General features: G+C 42.9%; 1 protein-coding gene across 3 annotated transcripts in view; it reads left to right on the top strand.

Annotated features, from left to right (window-relative positions):
- NF2 (NF2, moesin-ezrin-radixin like (MERLIN) tumor suppressor) overlaps positions 1-20,036 on the top strand; it is a 78,062-nt gene that overhangs the window by 22,712 nt on the left and 35,314 nt on the right. For all 3 annotated transcript variants that reach the window (XM_060170390.1, XM_060170391.1, XM_060170392.1), the window contains exons 2-6: positions 2,999-3,124; positions 5,069-5,191; positions 7,147-7,230; positions 16,556-16,624; positions 17,465-17,547. In XM_060170390.1, coding sequence (XP_060026373.1) covers positions 2,999-3,124; positions 5,069-5,191; positions 7,147-7,230; positions 16,556-16,624; positions 17,465-17,547 — 485 coding nt within the window. The remainder of the gene's footprint in view (positions 1-2,998; positions 3,125-5,068; positions 5,192-7,146; positions 7,231-16,555; positions 16,625-17,464; positions 17,548-20,036) is intronic.

The following is a 20,036-nucleotide window of genomic DNA, read 5'->3' as shown; positions in this document are numbered from 1 at the left end:
CTCCAACCTGTTGTTAGTGCACATTCTAGAATGCAGGTCTGATCCCATCATTCCTCTGCCTCTGGGTATATGGAGAGTCCTGGTCCATCCCCACCAGGCCCACTGAGTTCAGGCTGTCTGTTTCACCTCTGACAGATGACATGCAGTTCCCTGTAGAGATCATGACGTTTGTCTGTTTTTAGACTTATTTCCTTTTCTCCTTTAACTAATTCTCCCTTGTTCTTTAAAGCTTTTTCCAACCTGGGTCGTTACTTGAGTCTTCGGCAGGGAACATTCTTCCAGAATTTCACATCCTCAGTGTCTAATATTGCTGGGCACATAGGATGTGCTGTGTAATGCTTGCTGAAAGATTAGCTGAGAGGATGGGGAGTTCCCTGGTGGCCTAGCGGTTAGGATTCCAGGCTTTCACTGCTGTGGACAGTGTTCAATCCCTGGTCGGGGAACTGAGGTCCCACAGGCTTCGAGGTGCAGCCAAAAAAAGGATTAGATGAGAGGAAGCAGAGGCTTTAATTCACATTGAGCTGTAAAGGAGCAATAAATACCGGGCTCTTCTGAAAATGGGTTTTGTTTTAGGGTGGGAGAAGAGTGTTAAGATACCAGTTACTTACTGGAAAAGGTGGCTGGGGAGTGCTGGAGGAGAGCAAGATGAAAGGAACCCCACAGAGCAGAAAAAGAGGCGATCTGGGGGGTTGCCTACCTTAGACCACCAAGAAGAAGGCCAGTTGTCTGCTGTAGCAGGCTGCCAAAGAATGTTTCCTTATACAGAAAGGGGACAGGTCTACTGTGGGTAATTAATTACTTAGACTCATTTCCAATTTGACACCCTACAATTCTTAAAGTTGAAAATATAAGCCAGGCATTCTGAATCGGTGTGAAAAAATTTACCCTCTCTTCACTTTATTGCAAGCTCCACAGTAGCAAAGACATTGTCTCTGCATTCAACAGAGATAATTTTGCATTTTAGAAACAAGGAAGTAGAAAACTGCATTAATACGAGATTATGTTTGAGAATTTAAGCTCCCAAATCAGGAAATCCACTCACCATTTTCTTGGTAGCTCTCGTTTAGATGCACCACACACCCACTTGCAGACAGCCCCTCGTGCCAGAGCCCGCCCTGCCAGAGCCCGCCCTGCGGTGGCCGTGAGTTATGGCGGATTGGGGATCATTACCTTGATCTTCTTGGCCCTTGGGTATTTCACTTCTCCAAGTTAATGTGTGCTCTTAAGTGTTACATTATCTTGTAGCAAAGTAGTCATTTATAATTTATATACTATGTACTGGCTTAAAATAGAAACAAGAGGATAATCAGCATCCTGAAGCTCCTAGTTTTCCAAAATAACATTTCTTCAGTGAAGTCCGCCCGTAGGAATTAAAACCTACCGTGAATTAAAAAACCCTTTGTCCCAGTGTCAGACTGGGACACAGGTGTGCCAACAAGCATTATTAAGCCTTACAAAAGGGGAAGATCATCTTTTTAAAATAAAACATTTTATTTTATTTTACTCAAAATAATTTCTAAAGAACTCAACCTTTGTAGTGTTGCAGGGGCCCCACTGAAGTCACAGAGAGGGGACGGGGGCAAGGCTAGAGCGTCTTTTGGAGAAGGACAAAAGCTAGTCCATATCTCCACCCTGCGTCTGCTGCAGTTTCGGTGTGCTTCCATCTAGGCTGCTTCTTTGCTCTTGGACTTTGAATATACACACGGAGAAGGATGGGCTTTCCTGTTGAGTTCCTCGTAGGGAACACGCCGTCCATTCACATATATTAAAAATAGAAGGCCTGCTTGAAAAATCCTCTAGAATCAGGTTTTAGCAAACACCAATCAGATTTTAGAGGTCTAACTTATTTTTTTTCCTTCTTGCTTTTATAAGAAGTCTCTGAACCCTGAACTTCCCCAGTTCCTTTTCATTGTGCATCTTCAGCGTGCCAGGACCTTGGGTGGAAATTTCTAATGAGAGCAGGAGAAGGACAGACGCCCCTGCAGTCAGGTGGTCTTCCTCTTCCGATGTCTGGTGACCTCGTATTTAAATCCACCATCTGTGCCCACCATCTCCGTGATGTGTCTTGTGCTCATCCCTGTACGCAGGTGTCCATTTGAATGTCCACCTGATACTTGGGGGCCACTGACTGGGGTCGAGGCCAGCAGCCGCTATGGGTGGCTGCATCACGGGTGGCAACATTTACTAAGCTCCTGGGTATTTTCTTCCCCTATTATGATATTGAACCTGCTTTTCTGGCCACAAGATTGAAGAGCTGAGAAATGGGCTTAGCAGCCATTGCTTCAGGTCCTTTTGAAAATGAGGCTACGGGATTAGCACACTACAGTATATTCCTGTCTGTTTGTCCCCTGGGTTTCGATACAAGAGTTTGGAGTTGCTGCATGTGGCTGTGGGTGGACACCTCCTCTTTGGCCTTGGTTACACATCATGATGGGGAGAGACCCGTGATTGGACTGGCTGGTCTCTAGTGGTTCTTTTTCCCCATGATTTGTGACGTCAGTTACAACTTCGTACCCTATGTTGCGTTTTAAAAAAAAATCAAGTAAAACTAGTCTTTACATTTTAAAAAGCTAGCCTTTTATTAAAGGGCAGAGTCATGATTAAAAAGAAAATCAACAAGAAAATCTTGAGGAAACGAATGTCTCTAGAAGCTAACCTTGGGTTAATGGGAGAAGCTTGACTCTTAAATGTGGACGTTATTTACCAGCTTTCCTAAATTGGCAGCTTTGGGCATATTAAGATCTGTAAGGAACTGTCCAAGGGAGGTATTGTGTATGCTTTGCAGTGATTAAGCCATTAAGCTCTAATTATTATTTTCCCACTCATGGTTTTGTGTAGGAAGGTTTACAATTATTTAGGAATTCTGTGCTCCTCAGCCATCTTAGCGTCATCCCCACCTTTCAGAACCTGAGGTCGGGGGAGCAGAGAAAAGGTTTTCCTGTGAGCAGATTACCACTTGGGCTCAGCTGTCTTCCCCTGTTGGTTTGTTCCCTTGCAGATGAAGTGGAAGGGGAAGGACCTGTTTGACTTGGTGTGCCGGACCCTGGGGCTTCGGGAAACCTGGTTCTTTGGCCTGCAGTATACAATCAAGGACACCGTGGCCTGGCTCAAGATGGACAAGAAGGTGGGCCCAGACCCTGATGACACCAGTGGGGCTGGCATGAGCTCTAGATTTCCCCTGAGCATGTGTCTAGCTTATTGCTCATCATGGGGCATTATGGGTACACAGCAGAGAGAGGGGCGGGTTGCGGAGGAAGTTATACGGGACAGGATGCGGGCCTAGGGAGACCCCGCCCCTGTTCCTCACCGGCTACCCCGGGGCCTGCAGAACCACCCAGGACTGACCAGCTGCCATCCCTGGCTTCTTCCTTCTTGTCACCGGGTGTCACCTGATTGCTTCAGGCTTAATGCCATTCTGTTGACTGAGCCATGAGTCAGGCTTCGTGGATAGAAATTACTATTGTATTATCGTTTTGGGTTTTTTTCCCACAATTTATGTCTTTGAAAGATTTTCTTGGGGCTCCTGTTCTTTAGGGAATGTTTTAGAGTATTTTTGAGAAACACCATGGCCCAACTCAATTTATTCATTAACATGATCTAAGGAATAAAGAGTGCCCTGGTTCCCGCGGTGAAGGAAGAATGTCTATTTTGTTCTCATGATATTCTGGGGCTTCTGAGGCCTGGTGTACAAGTCTGGACTCCCAGCAGTTCTAATGTGGCTTAGAAATGGATATTGCCTCGGGGAACTGCCCTCTGCGTGGGTTCTTATGTGCTCACAGAGACGCTGTCACCTACTTACCTGCCAACCTATCCACGGAGACGCTGAGAGCAGGGCCGTATGTTTTAGTCAGTGACTCCTAAAAGACCCCTGAATCTCTGAGTAAGTCAGTGTCTCATTTTTACCCCAAATTACCCCCTGCAATTGCCTACCTCATTCTATTATCTACTACTTCACATGATGAACAGTGAAAGCCTCCCGTCTTCTACCAGTTTGACTCTAAACTCAGGCGTTCAAATTGTGTTTACATATGTACGCAGTAATCTGAACCTTCACGTTGGGGTCCCTGCTGGTTATAAATTTCACATGGTAATTCCCAACGATCATGAATGTCCAAGTGCTGCCATGCCAGCAAGAGCGTCCTAGATCAGGTTTATTTTGAATCTCTTGGGCACCACGACCAGGAATTTGGGCAGGAAGCCTGGAGAGTTATCTACCAAAGACAGCAAAACCTTCAGTATCATTTTGTGACTCTCGGCAAAGTAAATTTGAAATCGTACCTGAGTGTTGGCCAAATGGATATTAGATTGGGGGCCTCAGGAGCCATGGAGCCTGCTGCTCAAAGGAAATAAATTATGACACATGTTAATGGAGCCTTGTAGCCTGTCACATGGCATGTTTATGTCCTGAGATGAAATTCATTCTGGAGAGCAGATGGCCGAAGCTTTCCAGTGGGTGGATGAAATTGTTAGAATATTAAAGGCAGAGTGGTTTACTGGCTGTGCTCAAGTATTTCGTGGGGCATCTCTAGAGGTTCCTTGAAACAAAGGGTTGCCATGATGGACGTGTTTTACTTTTGTTGCTCAGTTAATGTTTAGATGCTTTCACAAATATTTAGTTCATCATCTCTAAGCTCCATTCCAGTATGGACCTAAATGTTGTAGGTAGTCAGCAAGACAAAAGAGTAAAGGAAGATTCCACTACTTGAGAAAATTAAAAAACCTTCAGCCTACCGTAAAGGATAGTGCCCAAGGCCTTTGAGTTATAAATTTCTAGTTTTTAGCTATCTCTCTGGCCTTGAAAACATTTGTGCCTGAATCATCTCAGCTCCACTCACCACTTGGGGATATTGATTAATTTGATTAATTCACCATGTGAAGTGAATGTTACCTCCCGTTATAGATGGCTTTGTGAATGCTTCAAACTGTAGAATCACAACCTTTGGGAAATGTGATAAATTTAGAAGGGAGAAAAATGTTTATACACTCCCTGCAGAAGGTCCTTTGATGGTGGCCTGGGAGGGAGAGGGGCGAAACTAGCTTGTTTTTCTTTTGCTCTGTAATTCCGCAGGTGCTGGATCATGACGTTTCAAAGGAAGAGCCAGTGACCTTTCACTTCCTGGCCAAATTTTATCCTGAGAATGCCGAGGAGGAGCTGGTTCAGGAGATCACGCAACATTTATTCTTCTTGCAGGTACCCCTTTCCATGCTACCCCCCTGATCTTGCGAGAACCGCCCCCAGGGGTAGCAGCAGAGGCAGCCTGGGATTTGACCACAAATGCCTCCACATTGTGAAAATGTTCTCCCTCTGGAAAGCCAGTCCCTTTGGTTCTATAATGAAAAACAGTCTTCAGGACAAAACTATACTTGAGTGATGATAATTGGCATCAAATGAAATTGCAAAAGTATGATGGCGAAAGAACACATACAAGTAGCTCCCTAAATAGAAACATCTCTGAAGATGGCTCCTCACTAACTTCGAAGTACTCAATAGTTGCCCAGGAAGTCTAAAAAGAGAGTCTTGCAAAGAGTAGTTCTTCCAGAAATTTAAAATCTGCTCTCATGAAGGCAGGACTTCAGAACTCCAGTGACACTTGGTAAATCCCACACACGTGGTACTTCAAACATCATGTTTCATGCCACTCTTTGTCTATATTGCCTTATTTTCCACCTATTCCCTCATTAGACTGTAAGCCCCTTTAAGGCAAGGCTCGTTGAGCGCACGGTGAGCACCCTGTAAGTAATTGTTCCACCGAATTGAAGAAATTAGGAGATCCATAATTATAGGTTCAAAGACAGCTAGTTGACCATCTAGAGGTGCAGCTAGGGGGACTGGTGTGAGGATGAGAACCTTGTCAGTTTTGCTTGTGTTCCTACTGCTCGCTCAGAGCACTTTCCGAGTTTCACGGTTAGTTATGGTGCTTGGCGCTGGAACGGCTGGTGTGTCCACCATCAGTGACGGAAAAGACCCTAGCAGGGCGTTAATTACATGATTGCCCAGACGTACACATGTAGCCTGGCCTCCTATAATTAGTTTGAGCCTCAGATTATTGCATTAAGTAAATATTAAGTTAAATGTAATAACTCCCTCCAATAATTTCTCTTGCAAAAAAAAGTTTGCCAAAAAGAGTGTGTGTGTTTGTATATCCCCTCTCCAATATTTTCATGTCAAAGGGAAGCCCTTTTAGTTTTTCTGTAGTGCAGCTTAAAACTGAAGGATTAGAAAGTTGCCCTGCTTTGAATGAAACCACAAAATGACCTCCTAGGCCCCAGAATGTCCTAGCCATATAGAGATGGCTTTCTTGTAAGCAGTGCCCATTCTCCATTTGACTTTGGCTTAATTTCCCCTCCTACTGAAATGTTGGAGCGCTTTCATGGCTGAGCAAGGCAAAATTTACTACTTTTATGAATCTGGTGACTGCTGACGTCTGTGAAAGAGAGCTGGCTTTCCCGTTGTGTTTATTTCAGCATGCCCTCACTTCAGGAGGCTGTCTTGCCTCTATGTCTGGAACATCACCCACCGTACCAGTCTAAGAAATTAAATGCAATGAGATATGTTAATTCAACATTATGGCTTAAGAATTATATTTCCCGGACCTCAAGTGGACTTAAAGGTTAATCGATCAAACTTTATTGCTTCCTTTTTCCTTAGAGCAGGCATATTGAAAGTGATGGGTTTTTTTCCTGCAGTCATAACTCAGTGGCCTCGCTGACTTTGGTCTTGTGTTAAGACTTAAAAGCAGACTCCATTTCCTCTGATTCTGCGTGTGCTCAGCTGGGGCCGAGGCTGCAATCACCACCAGAGCCGCTCCTGACATTTCCCGAGTTCACAGCTCTCCTCCGTCACAACCCAGATGTCAGTCTCTTTTTTTAACTATGAAGATTGTTTTTCCTCTTTGGCATTTGATCACGAACAGAAGAGATGAAGGCTTTTTTTCTGTGTAGCCATCTTACCAATAACTTCTCGGGGACCGAGCTCCCAACCTGTCGGCAGCGGTAAAAAGAAAAAATCGTTCCCTTTGTCAGAAAATCATTAGCAGGCTGGGTTGACAGGCCTCATTAGAACACGCTGCCGTGTCTTGCTGTGACCAGCCTGCACGGCTCCTGTCCACACACACGGTATCATGTCTCCCCTGTTGCCCCTTTCAGGTAAAGAAGCAGATTTTAGATGAAAAGATCTACTGCCCTCCCGAGGCTTCTGTGCTCCTGGCTTCTTATGCCGTCCAGGCCAAGGTAGGCTCAAAGAAGAAAAATGCATTCTTCCTGGGCATTAATGCATGTCACAGGATCACACTAGTCATCTGTTTCTTTGGATCTTCTAGGCTTCGAGACTTTCCCCAGAAAGTGGGATGCTGTGGCACTTGTGGACTTGGGGGACCACTCTCACTGTTCCACTGCTGTATCATCTTGTGATAGTGTCTGTGTGTGTATAAACGATAAGTGTACAGCTTGATGAATTATCTGTGTAATCTCACTATGCACACGTGGTTAATTATATTCACCCGGCCAACCTCTCTTTTTATTAACTAGGAAGAATGAGGTTATCGTCTCCAGTTTTGGCCAAACATGGCCTTGGGGTCAGAAAGGCCCAGGTCCTCATTGCAAACTCATCTTCTGAGGACCAGCGGCCCTATGCCTCGGGACCATGTCACACCTTGGGGACTGTCCTGCTTCATCCACCTGGATGGACGTGCTGGCTGTGCTTACGGTCGGGTACTGCAGGCTCTCGGCCCCACCAAGCCCAGCTGAGCTGTCTGGTGACCTGAGAGTCTTTCACAGAGAAATCGCTGCAGACTGGGAGTGGTGGGAGAGGGAGACCACTGGTCTTGTGCTTCTGTCCTCTCTGTTTTTATAAGATGCGCTACAGGGTCTGCCCAGGGTGCTTCATGCCCGTCAGATTTCCGACTTCAATCACATGCCACTTTCTCCTGATCCCTCTGCTTATTACCTTTCACTGCAGCATAAGATGACCTCAGAATTGGGACACCTGGGTTACTTTTGTGATTTTTGCATAATCTTTTCAGTTATTATTTTCCTTTTTAGTTAGAGGTATCCATAAAGCCATTTCCCTGAAATGTTAGAGAAATTAATAAGACCCTCAACGTCTTAGCCCACTTTTTGGGGTAGCTTAAGATAATCTCAAAACTGGCCTGTCATTTGGAGGAGAAAAGGGTCTGTATGTGCTCGTCACACTAACAGAAGCATCAGGGTCATTTGATGACTCGTCTAATATTTGCTGAGTATTCACTGGCCTGAGGGGAGGTTGTTGACTCTGTCACTGATACAGACACGAGGTGAGTATCTGCCCTCAGTGATTTGCCCAAGGTCATTTGGGCAATCTTGGGTAAAGCTAAGGGCAGAATTCATGGCTTTGGGATTGCATTTTGTGCCTCCCCTATTCCATTATCCTGACAAATGAGTGATTGAGAAAACAGAAAAATGGGCCTTGATTCAACTAAAACATATGCTTCCTTTTATGCTTTGATTAAGAATATTAATAACAGGAAAAATGTGTCCTTTCAATCAGTATCGCCCTGACAGTGATGAAGCAGTTGTCACTTTCATTAAATCTGAGCACTTCCTGGCCCGGAACTGAGCTTCTCTCTAGCACGCCTTCTCCCCGGCTGAGAGGAGGCCCAGGTTCTCAAAGATACTACCTCTCTCTGAAGGGGTAGCCTTTAGTCTCAAAGGCTACATTTTCTTTGCATAAATTTTGGGCCACAAATTCAAAGGCCACCTGTAGAAAAAAAATAACTTTTCAGGGAACCAGCAGATGTTTGCTTAAACAGATTTCACTGTAGGAAAGCCCTCCTAATTTGGATCCTGCTAATTTAGAGATGAAAGTGATTCACAGACAGCATATGGGGTTCATATGGAGGAGCGTGCTTTAACTGTTTTTCCCGGTGTAAATTGTCAGGAACATACAAATAAAGGTAATCTATGGCTTCAAGTCTGCATTTGGGAAACTAAGGATTATTATAACATGCTTCCAGTTTCTAGGACAGCTGTTAATATTAATAGAGTGCCTCTGATTACAATATTGATCAGATCTTACACGCCTGTAGCGTTTTACAGTTTTACAGAGTGTTATAAGCTGAATATTTCTTGCAATACTCAATGGAGTCTTTTCTGTAAGCCAAAGAATTTAAGGCTCAGAAAGGACTAATAATTTGTCTGAAGTCACAGTACTTGATGTTAATTTTTTTTTTTTTAAATAAATTTATTTATTTATTTATTTTTGGCTGCGTTGGGTCTTGGTTACTGCGCACGGGCTTTTCTCTAGTTGCAGCAAGCAGGGGCTACGCTTCATTGTGGTGCACGGGCTTTTCATTACGGTGGCTTCTCTTGCAGAGCACAGGCTCTAGGTGTGCAGGCTTCAGTAGTTGTGGCTCGTGGGCTCTAGAGCGCAGGCTCAGTAGTTGTGGTGCACGGGCTTAGTTGCTCTGCGGCATGTGGGATCTTCCCAGACCAGGGCTCAAACCCGTGTCCCCTGCATTGGCAGGCGGATTCTCAACCACTGCACCACCAGGGAAGCCCGATATAAATCCTTTTTTAAATGGAGTTTGTAACCCACTTCTTAATGGACAGGATTTGAAGCAGAATGGAGCTGGAGAATGGAGCAGGGGTGAGAATCCTAGTGTCTGGATTGCATAATTTAGCACTTGCTTTTGCCCTCACTGTGAGAGGGGTCTCTGAGTACCACACACTACCTTTCACTAAATTCCAGGTTCATTTATATGGTCACATCAGTCCAAACTTTTCAGTAAATCATCCTGGTTCCTTCCATTATATTCCATTTCTTTTCTTCCACAACCTTTCTGAGACAGATAGGAAATGTAAAAGTGTGGTGGGGAAAGTGAATTGAGCTCATTAACACATGGGATGTAATTACTCACAAATGTATTCATTACAGTATTTCAGCTGTTCAACTGATATAGACAGTTCATTCCAAAGCAGAAAGAAACAATTACCCTTAAAGCATAAATACAGATATTAATCACATGGTTCAGTTAACAAGAACCACATTTCTTAGTAGGAGTTTAGGTTTTTTTTTTTTTTTTTTGCGGTACGCGGGCCTCTCACGATTGTGGCCTATCCCGTTGCGGAGCACAGGCTCTGGACGCGCAGGCCCAGTGGCCATGGCTCACAGGCCCAGCCGCTCTGCGGCATGTGGGATCTTCCCGGACTGGGGCACGAACCCACATCCCCTGCATCGGCAGGCGGACTCTCAACCACTGCGCCACCAGGGAAGCCCATTTAGGTTATTTTTGAATCAGAAATATAGGCTGGTTTTTTTGGCCCAGTCATGTGACACACCAAACCATCTTGCAACGTCTTAAGCCTCCTGTTGGATTTTATATTGACAATTTGGTGTTTGAAATGTGTTCTTATTAAAAATGACTTTGGGAAAGAATGGTATGTAATTCCCCAATCTTGCAGGGCTGGCCAGCAGATTCCTAGTGTTCAGAGAGAGAAAAGACTGGTGGGAGAGGAGGCTTGTTGTTTCCTGGTGCTCTTTGATGCTAGTTAGGGGCAGAGTGCCAAAAGGCAACTAAGAAGTTGGGTATATGTAAAGTATAGGTAGAGTGGCAAGAGTTGAGGCTGGAGAGGTCTGCTGGGGTTCAGATCATAAAGGGTCTTAACTTTATCCTGTGGGGGATGCAGAGCCAGTGAAGGGTTTATATTTTAGACAGATCCTTTGGTGGCTGTGTGAAGGACAGATTGGAGTAAACCAGTTTGGAAACAGGGAGACCTGTTAGAAGGCTGTGGTGGTCATCTGGCTGAGACTGTGGGGTTCCCAACTTGGGCAGTGGTCAGTTGGATGGGAGGAGACTAACTTTAAAATAATCCAGGGGAAAAAATACCCAGGAGGTAAAAGTTGATATAAATGGTACTATCCTCTGCATATTCCCCTTTCGGGGGGGCTTATCCTTTTACAAATGGGTATTTTCTCTCACTCAATGTCAATTTTGATATGTATTGTGTTGTACTTGTCGATGTAGCTCATTGATTCTAACTGCTGTATGGTAGCCATTGATGAATAAGCCTAATTTATTTTTCTATCCTCCTGAGGAGGAGGTAGGTTTAGTTTCTGCTGTTTCCCTATTATAAGCAGTGCTTTACTGAGAACTCTTTTATATGCTTCCTTGTGTACCTGTGCAAAAGCTTTTTCCCCTTAAGGTAGATTTCTAGAAGTAGAATTGCAGATATATCCCTGAATATAAAGAACTCTAAGGTTTCTAAGAAAAAAGCAGAAAAATGGGAGCAAAGGGTACGAACAACAGGCAATTTATAGAGTATGAGAAGAATCTGTAACTACAAAAAGATGCTCAATCTTATTAGTAATCAAGAAAAAGAAGAATTAAAGCAACAATAAGGAAACATTTCAAACCCATGAGATTGACAAGGATTAATATAGGATGGATAAAGAACAAGGTCCTACTGTATAGCACAGGGAACTATATTCAATATCCTGTGACAAACCATCATGGAAAAGAATATGAAAAAGAATATACATATATGTATAACTGAGTCACTTTGCTGTACAGAAAAAATTGACACAACATTGTAAATCAACCTCAATTGAAAAAAAAAAAAGTAAAATAAATAAATAAATTGAATAGAAGCTCTGAGCTCATTTCCATGCTGGAAGAGACTGAATTGGCATAAGCTCTGTGGGGTGATGGGTATGGTAGGGGCCTGTCAGTGAGGAGACACCCCCTCCCCGAGTCCCCGAAATTCCACTCCTAGGCCGCCACTCTAGAGGAAATCCTGCATAGCGCACCCTTTTCACTTAAAACTGTCAGAAGAGAGTTCTTAAAGTACTCAGTTTTTTAAACTATTGAACTGTATTTCATAGAACAGAGGGGCTGTGGTTTATTTAAATATCTTTTTTTGTTGTTTTGTTTTTGTTTTCTTTTTTTTAATTGAAGTATGGTTAATTTACAATGTTGTGTTGGTTTCAAGTGTCCAGCAAAGTGATTCAATTATACATGTATGTATATATTCTTTTTCAGATTCTTTTCCGTTATAGGTTATTATAAGATATTGAGTATAGTTCCCTGTGCTATACAGTAGTTCCTTGTTGTTTATTTAAATATATCTTTATTGGTAGATACTTAGGCTTGTTTTTCTTTCTATTACTTTTCTATTTAAATGGGTGCAGTGAACATCCTTGAGTACGCCTGTTGGGGCACATACGAACAACATTTGTCTATGATAAATATCAAGAAATGGCATAAATGGGTTGAAGGATAGGAACATTTAAAGTTTAAATAATGCTAAGTGAAAGAAGCAGACAGGAAAGGCCACATATTGTATGATTCCATTTGTATGAAATGTCCAGATGAGGCAAATTCATGGAGACAGAAGGTAGGTTGAGTGGTTGTCAGGGGACAGGAGGAGGAAATTAGGACTTACTGCTAATGGGTAAGGGATTTCTTTTTGAGGTGATGGAAATATTCTGGAATTAGACAGTGGTGATGGTTGTACAACATTTTGAAAGTACTAAAAACCACTGAATTATATGCTTAAAATTGTGAATTTTATTATGTAAATTTTATCTAAAAAAATTTAAATAGTTATGGCCAAATTGCTCTCCAAAAGTTCCTACTTAACTTCTACCAATAGTGGTGAGAATATCTGTTTTTCCATATCCTCATCAACAGTGGTTGCTATCAGCCTTTTAAATTTTTGCTAATTTGACAAAAAAGTAGATTTTTTTAAAGTTTTCATTTCCTTGATTACCACTGGGGCATCATTTTCATAGACTTATTGGCCATTTGTATTTCTTTCCTCTGTGAATCAAGTGTTTATGACTTGCCTGTTTTTTCCACTTTATTGTTTGTCTTTTTCTAATTGAGTTATAGGACCTATATATTATGGATATTAATCTTTTATCTTTTTTTACATGTCAGTCCTTTTCGTGTTTTGAGTGACTTTTGGAATGACTTCACCAACTTAATATACACATGTTCTTCTATATTTTATTCTGGTATTTTTATGGATTTTCATTTATAGGTTTAAGTCTTTAATCCATCTGGAATTTAGTGACTGGTGTGCGGTTGGGATCTAACTGTTTATTCTATATATGTATTGATTAGACCTTTATGTTTCGTGAAATCCTATTCAGAGCATTTGGTCTAATTTTTCGTACATATAAGCAGAGGAAAGTATTTGTCTCTGTTTAAGAAGTGACTCTGAGGGGCTTCCCTGGTGGCGCAGTGGTTGAGAGTCCGCCTGCCGATGAGCCTGCGCGTCCAGAGCCTGTGCTCCGCAACGGAGAGGCCACAGCAGTGAGAGGCCCGCGTACAGCAAAAAAAAAAAAAAAAAAAAAAAAAAAAAAAAAAAGAAGTGACTCTGAGAGTCCTTTAAAAGGTGAACTCCCTTCTTGAATTTAAATTCAATTGGTTTATATCAGGGGTGGATCCAGGTTTTGTGCGCCCTGAAGCTTATATAATTTAGGGTGTTCTTTTAATGCAAGAACACCAAATTATTAATATAAAATTAGGTACAGGCCCATGCAGGTGCAGAGACCTGAAACCCAAGCCTCATTAGCTTCCCAGCAAATTCACTCCTGCTTATGTTATTGGGATGCCTCTGTACATAAAATGAGGAGGAACAGCCATCTCCATCCATGGAGTGGTCTGACTTTCTTTTATATTCACCAGCCACCACAACTTGAGGATTTTCTTCTTCTTGTTTTTTAAAAAGACATTTAAGGGCTTCCCTGGTGGCACAGTGGTTGAGAGTCCGCCTGCCGATGCAGGGGGACACGGGTTCGTGCCCCAGTCCGGGAAGATCCCACATGCCGCGGAGCGGCTGGGCCCATGAGCCGTGGCCGCTGAGCCTGCGCGTCCAGAGCCTGTGCTCCGCAGCGGGAGAGGCCACAACAGTGAGAGGCCTGCGTACCTCAAAAAAAAAAAAAAAGACATTTAAGAGCAGGCACATACCTCAAGGTGGCTTTAATGTTATAAGTGGAATTAGTCCAGTGGAGAAGTTCCTTCAGCAGTGTCTTTGCCACCTCCCCAGTGCTCAGATGTAGCATTTGATCAGTGGAGTAGCTGGGAGCTCAGTATGACAATGTGGATCATTAATCTTGCAAGCCTTTGGAGCCTGAATTTACAGCTTTCATTTTGCATATCTGCTTGCAAAAGCACTAGAGTTTGGTCAGCACTGTTGAGAGGTTTGCAAGTACAACTCACAGGGCTTTCTTTATCATCCTCCCCCTTTAAGAATCTGACAGGCGAAGAGTAACCAGTATCATCATAAATAACGTAGCTGATGACAGTGATACATGACTCATTATGAGCTGGGCACCATGCAAGATGCTTACCTGACTGTCTTCATCCTCGTCACCCCCCAGGAGGCAGGCACTGTTCTGACCCTTGCTTTCCAGATGGGGAAGCTGAGGTTTAGAGAGAGGGTGCCTGACTCGGGGCCTCAGGGGATGTTCCAGAGCCCGCCCGCCCCCCGCCCCCCCCACCCCCCCACCCCCCCCCCCCCCCGCTTCAAAATCCTCCAAGACAAATGCTCTCGTTTGACAAATTAGGAAACAGACTTGGAGAGTTGACATGACCTGAGTTTTTAATCTTTTGACATCAGGTTGTATTGAATGCTGTGTGTTAATCATAGTTTTAAAATTTTTATGGGTCGGGACTTCCCTGGTGGTCCAGTGGTTAAGACTCCACGATCCCAATGCAGGGGCCAAGGGTTTGATCCCTGGTTAGGGAACTAAGATCCTGCATGCCTTATGGTGCAGCCAAAAAAATTAAAAAAAAAAAAAATTTCTGGGTATTTCATTTAATCCCCACAAGAATCCTATAAGATAAATACTGTTGTTATTCCCATTTTACAGATGAGAAAACAGACACAAAATTTCTAAGGTCACAGCTAATAAGTGAAGGAGCTGGAATTGAACTTTAAGCAGCCTGCCTCCCATACCCCCTCCCCCCCAATTTCAGGCTCCTACCTGTACTCTCCGCAGAGAGTACTGTTAAAGCTCATACAGTTCCTGACTTATTACACCCCCCTGGCCTTTCAGAGATCCAGAGAAACCAGTTTCCTTCATTTTTTTTTTTTTTAATTTTTTTGGCCACACCGAACAGCATGCGGGAGCTTAGTTCCCCAACCAGGAATCAAACCCATGCCCCCTGCATTGAAAGCGTGTTGTCTTAACCACTGGACCACCAGGGAAGTCCCTCCTTCAAGTTTTTTAAATGAAGAAATGCATAGACAGGGTTAAGTATTTAAGTTTGACCAGTTAATTTTTTAAACTGAAAAAGCAATGCACTACAATTCTGTTATTTGCAAGGTAATTATGAGATTCATAAGAGATATTAATCCTCGGGGCTTTTATAGAAGGGTAGTATGGGAAAAAGTCATGATTTACAGCTGATGATGAACATCTCTTCAATCTCATGAGTGTCTGTTGGAAAACTCACCAGAAATCTAATTTAAGGTTCTTTGGGAATGAGGGTAGGCCATGTCCTCACCTAATTTGGTGGGATGTAGAGCCAACAGCCCTGTGCCAGACCTTTCTTTTGTTTTTCCAATGTTGGTGGCAAAAAGGATAAATGTTTATAGAAGATAATACTAAAATACTGAGCTTTGTTGTTTTGGGTCAAAAGAAAAGCCACTGAATGCTGATTGACAAGAGATAGGCTTTGATCTTCTATATATTTTATGGTTAGTTTCTTTTAAAAAATTCCTTCAATTCTGATTATTTCCTGGTCAGACTCACTTTCTAGGAAAGGGGTATTTGTTTGTTTGTTTGTTTGTTTATAAATTTATCCATTCTATTTATTTTTGGCTGTGTTGGGTCTGCATTGCTGCACGCGGGGGGGGGGGGGGGGGGTGCGCAGGTTTCTCATTGTGGTGGCCTTCCCGCTGCAGAGCAGGGAGGGGTATTTGTTTTGAAATCAGAAAATAAACTTCAAGTTATTGTCCCTGGTGAGTACATTAAAATGCAGGCCCCAGAGTGATTTGCTCTGCAGCTTCAGGAAAATCTGTTAACATTTTACTCATTTCTTTGTCTGTACGATAGAAATGACAGTGTTGGCATCAGATTTTTCCAAAGCATTTTTCAGAGCCTTGATTGAAAGGTATTAAAAATATTGCTGGCATTATCCCCAGCTCCCACCTATCAGTTGGCTCCAATTACCAGCCACTTAGAAGCATTTATAGGTAAGACTCTTATCACTGGTTGCTAATCACAACTTACACAGTTATGTTTTGTTATCTCCTTTCAAAAGCTGTTTTGGTAGTGACGGCTTCCTTCAGGAGTTAGAAAACTTGGCCACATTTCTCTACAAATGTCACATTCTTATTAGCATGTCACCCATCCATCCCTTATGGGATTATGCGACTCTGTTCACAGATATAATCAGTTTTGTATTTTCATCCAAGGATAACAAACTAGCAAGGTTGCAATCTTGACTTGTCATCAGAATTAAATTGCTCCCTGGAGCTGGGAGGGACAGAGGCTGAGTCGACCTGTTCAGAAACGCAGTTGTCTTTAGAATCTCAATCCCACGCTCTCCTTTTCCTCTCCTTCCAGTATGGTGACTACGACCCCTCTGTTCACAAGCGGGGATTTTTGGCCCAAGAGGAATTGCTTCCAAAAAGGGTAAGAAGTCAAATTCCCTGTTTGGGAAGACATAACCAAAGGACCGGAAGGAATATTGGACGTAGGTGGCAAGAACATTTTTATAAATGTTTTGTAATCAATCTCGAATAATGATCTCTGTTAAGAACATTAAAAAGCAAAGGTTCGTGGGATTCATTTGGGGTTGCCAGGACAGGCATGGCCTGCGGATGGTCCTTTCTTTAAAGGTGGGGGAGCTCAGTGATTCCTAGGGAGGGGCGTGGAGCAGCCTGAGTTCAGCCTGGGGAAATGAGCTGTTTGCAGCTGCGCGGGCGGGGTGGATAGGGATGAGTGGGGGGAGGGGCATTGTAGCTTTTAATCCTTGGTGGTGTTCGTCTTGTTCATTAGCCTCAGAAGCAGTCCTTCCCTCCCTTTTGCTGCTTCTGATTTTATAGCTCCGCTCCCCTGTCATGTGTGATAAAGGTCTGCTCCTCACCTTCCCCTGACTTTACCTGCTCCTCTGATGATTTCTGCAGAGGCAAAGGCAGCAGCACGTACAGCCTGGCCCGCAGCTGGCCCGAAATTAGTGAGCTCTGCTCCTGAGCAAGGTCCTCCCCCTGGGCTCTATGGCCCAGGAAAGAGGGGTGCTGCCAGGCGAGGGGATCCCCGCGGCCTGAGAAATGGTGCAGCTTTCCGAGTTGTGACTCAGGTTGAACGGTGCTTATTTACACACCCACCTCTGCATGTGACTGGCTCCCTGTATGTGACTTTTTAAAAATAGCTTTGCTGTTTTGTAAAAATGATGCATAATTATAAAAATACCAAACAATACCAGAACTTTCTTTGTGTGTGGGTTTTTTATTTTGCTCTCTTTTTTGCTAGGTAATAAATCTGTATCAAATGACTCCAGAAATGTGGGAGGAAAGAATCACAGCCTGGTACGCAGAGCACCGAGGCCGAGCCAGGTGAGGCTGCTTCATCACTGATTTATATTACCTTATGGGCCTTTTTTTCTTTCTTAAGGAACTACAAAACTGGGATGTGTTTGTTGAACAAAATGCAGTACCGAAGTATACAGAATAAAAAGGGAGAGCTGGCAGCAGTGCTGGTCTTCGGTATTGTGTGTGTCCTTCTTCTGGTGCGTGGGGGCGTGGGTACTTACTGCCTGTCAGGATGTACAGACCTACTGCATTCAGTGCTAATTTATGTTCATTTTAAGAATTCTACTGAGTCCCTCCCATCAGGAAGCGTGCACAAACCTCTTAGATAGCCTCATCCACCAGAGGGCAGACAGCAGAAGCATGAAGAACTACAATTCTGCAGCCTGTGGAAGGAAAACCACATTCACAGAAAGATAGACAAAATGAAAAGGCAGAGGACTATGTACCAGATGAAGGAAAAACATAAAACCCCAGAAAAACAACTAAATGAAGTGGAGATAGGCAACTTTCCAGAAAAAGAATTCACAATAATTATAGTGAAGATGATCCAGGACCTCAGAAAAAGAATGGAGGCAAAGATCAAGAAGATGCAAGAAATGTTCAACAAAGACCTAGAAGAATTAAAGAACAAACACCTAGATTAATTAAAGGACAAACAAAGAGAGATGAAGAATACAATAACTGAAATGAAAAATATACTAGAAGGAATCAATAGCAGAATAACTGAGGCAGAAGAATGGATAAGTGACCTGGAAGACAGAATGGTGGAATTCACTGCCGTGGAACAGAATAAAGAAAAAAGAATGAAAAGAAATGAAGACAAGGCTTCCCTGGTGGTGCAGTGGTTAAGAATCCACCTGCCAATGCAGGCAGGGGACATGGGTTCGAGCCCTGGTCTGGGAAGATCCCACATGCCACAGAGCAACTAAGCCCATGCACCACAGCTACTGAGCCTGTGCTCTAGAGCCCATGAGCCACAACTACTGAAGGCCGCGCTCTGCAACAAGAGAAGCCATAGCAATGAGGAGCCCGCGCACCGCAACGAAGAGTAGCCCCCGCTCACTGCAACTAGAGAAAGCCCATGTGCAGCAACAAAGACCCAATGCAGCCAAAAGTAAATAAATAAAATAAATAGAAAGAAAGAAATGAAGACAGCCTAAGAGACCTCTGGGACAATATTAAACGCAACAACATTCGCATTATAGGGATCCCAGAAGGAGAAGAGAGAGCAAAAGGACCCGAGAAAATATTTGAAGAGATTATAGTTGAAAACTTCCCTAATATGGGAAAGGAAATAGCCACTCAAGTTGAGGAAGCGCAGAGTCCCGGGCAGGATAAACCCAAGGAGAAACATGCCAAGACACATAGTAATCAAATTGTCAAAAATTAAAGACAAAATTATTGAAAGCAACAAGGGAAAAATGACAAATAACATACAAGGGAACTCCCATAAGGTTAACAGCTGATTTCTCAGCAGAAACTCTACAAGCCAGAAGGGAGTAGCACAATATATTTAAAATGATGAAAGGGAAGAACCTAAAACCAAGATTACTCTACCCGGCAAGGATCTCGTTCAGATTTGACGGAGAAATCAAAAGCTTTACAGACAAGCAAAAGCTAAGAGAATTCAGTACCACCAAACCAGCTCTACAACAAATGCTAAAGGAACTTCTCTAAGTGGGAAACACAAGAGAAGAAAAGGACCTACAAAAACAAACCCATAACAATTAAGAAAATGGTAATAGGGACATACATATCGCTAATTACCTTAAACGTGACTGTATTAAATGCTCCAACCAAAAGACACAGGCTCACTGAATGGATACAAAAACAAGACCTATATATATACTGTCTACAAGAGACCCACTTCAGACCTAGGGACACATACAGACTGAAAGGGAGGGGATGAAAAAGGATATTCCATGCAAATGGAAATCAAAAGAAAGCTGGAGTAGCAATACTCATATCAGATAAAATAGACTTTAAAATAAAGAATGTTACAAGAGACAAGGAAGGACATAATGATCAAGGGATCAATCCAAGAAGAAGATATAACAATTACAAATGTATATGCACCCAACATAGGAGTACCTCAATACATAAGGCAACTACTAACAGCTATAAAAGAGGAAATCGACAGTAACACAATAATAGTGGGGGACTTTAACACCTCACTTACACCAATGGACAGATCATCCAGACAGATAAGTAATAAGGAAACACAAGCTTTAAATGAGATAAGTAATAAGGAAACACAAGCTTTAAATGACACAATAGACCAGATAGATTTAATTGATATTTATAGGACATTCCATCCAAAAACAGCAGATTACACTTTCTTCTCAAGTGCGCTTGGAACATTCTCCAGGATAGATCACATCTTGGGTCACAAATCAAGCCTTGGTAAATTTAAGAAAATTGAAATCATATCGAGCATCTTTTCTGACCAGCGCTATGAGATTGCAGGATACAAAATTAATGCACAGAAATCTCTTGCATTCCTATACACTAAT

The sequence above is a fragment of the Lagenorhynchus albirostris genome, chromosome 14 (assembly GCF_949774975.1).
Source record: "Lagenorhynchus albirostris chromosome 14, mLagAlb1.1, whole genome shotgun sequence".
NCBI lineage: Eukaryota > Metazoa > Chordata > Mammalia > Artiodactyla > Delphinidae > Lagenorhynchus > Lagenorhynchus albirostris.
The sequence above is the reverse complement of the archived record's forward strand: the minus strand, read 5'-3'. Positions and strand labels throughout refer to the sequence as shown.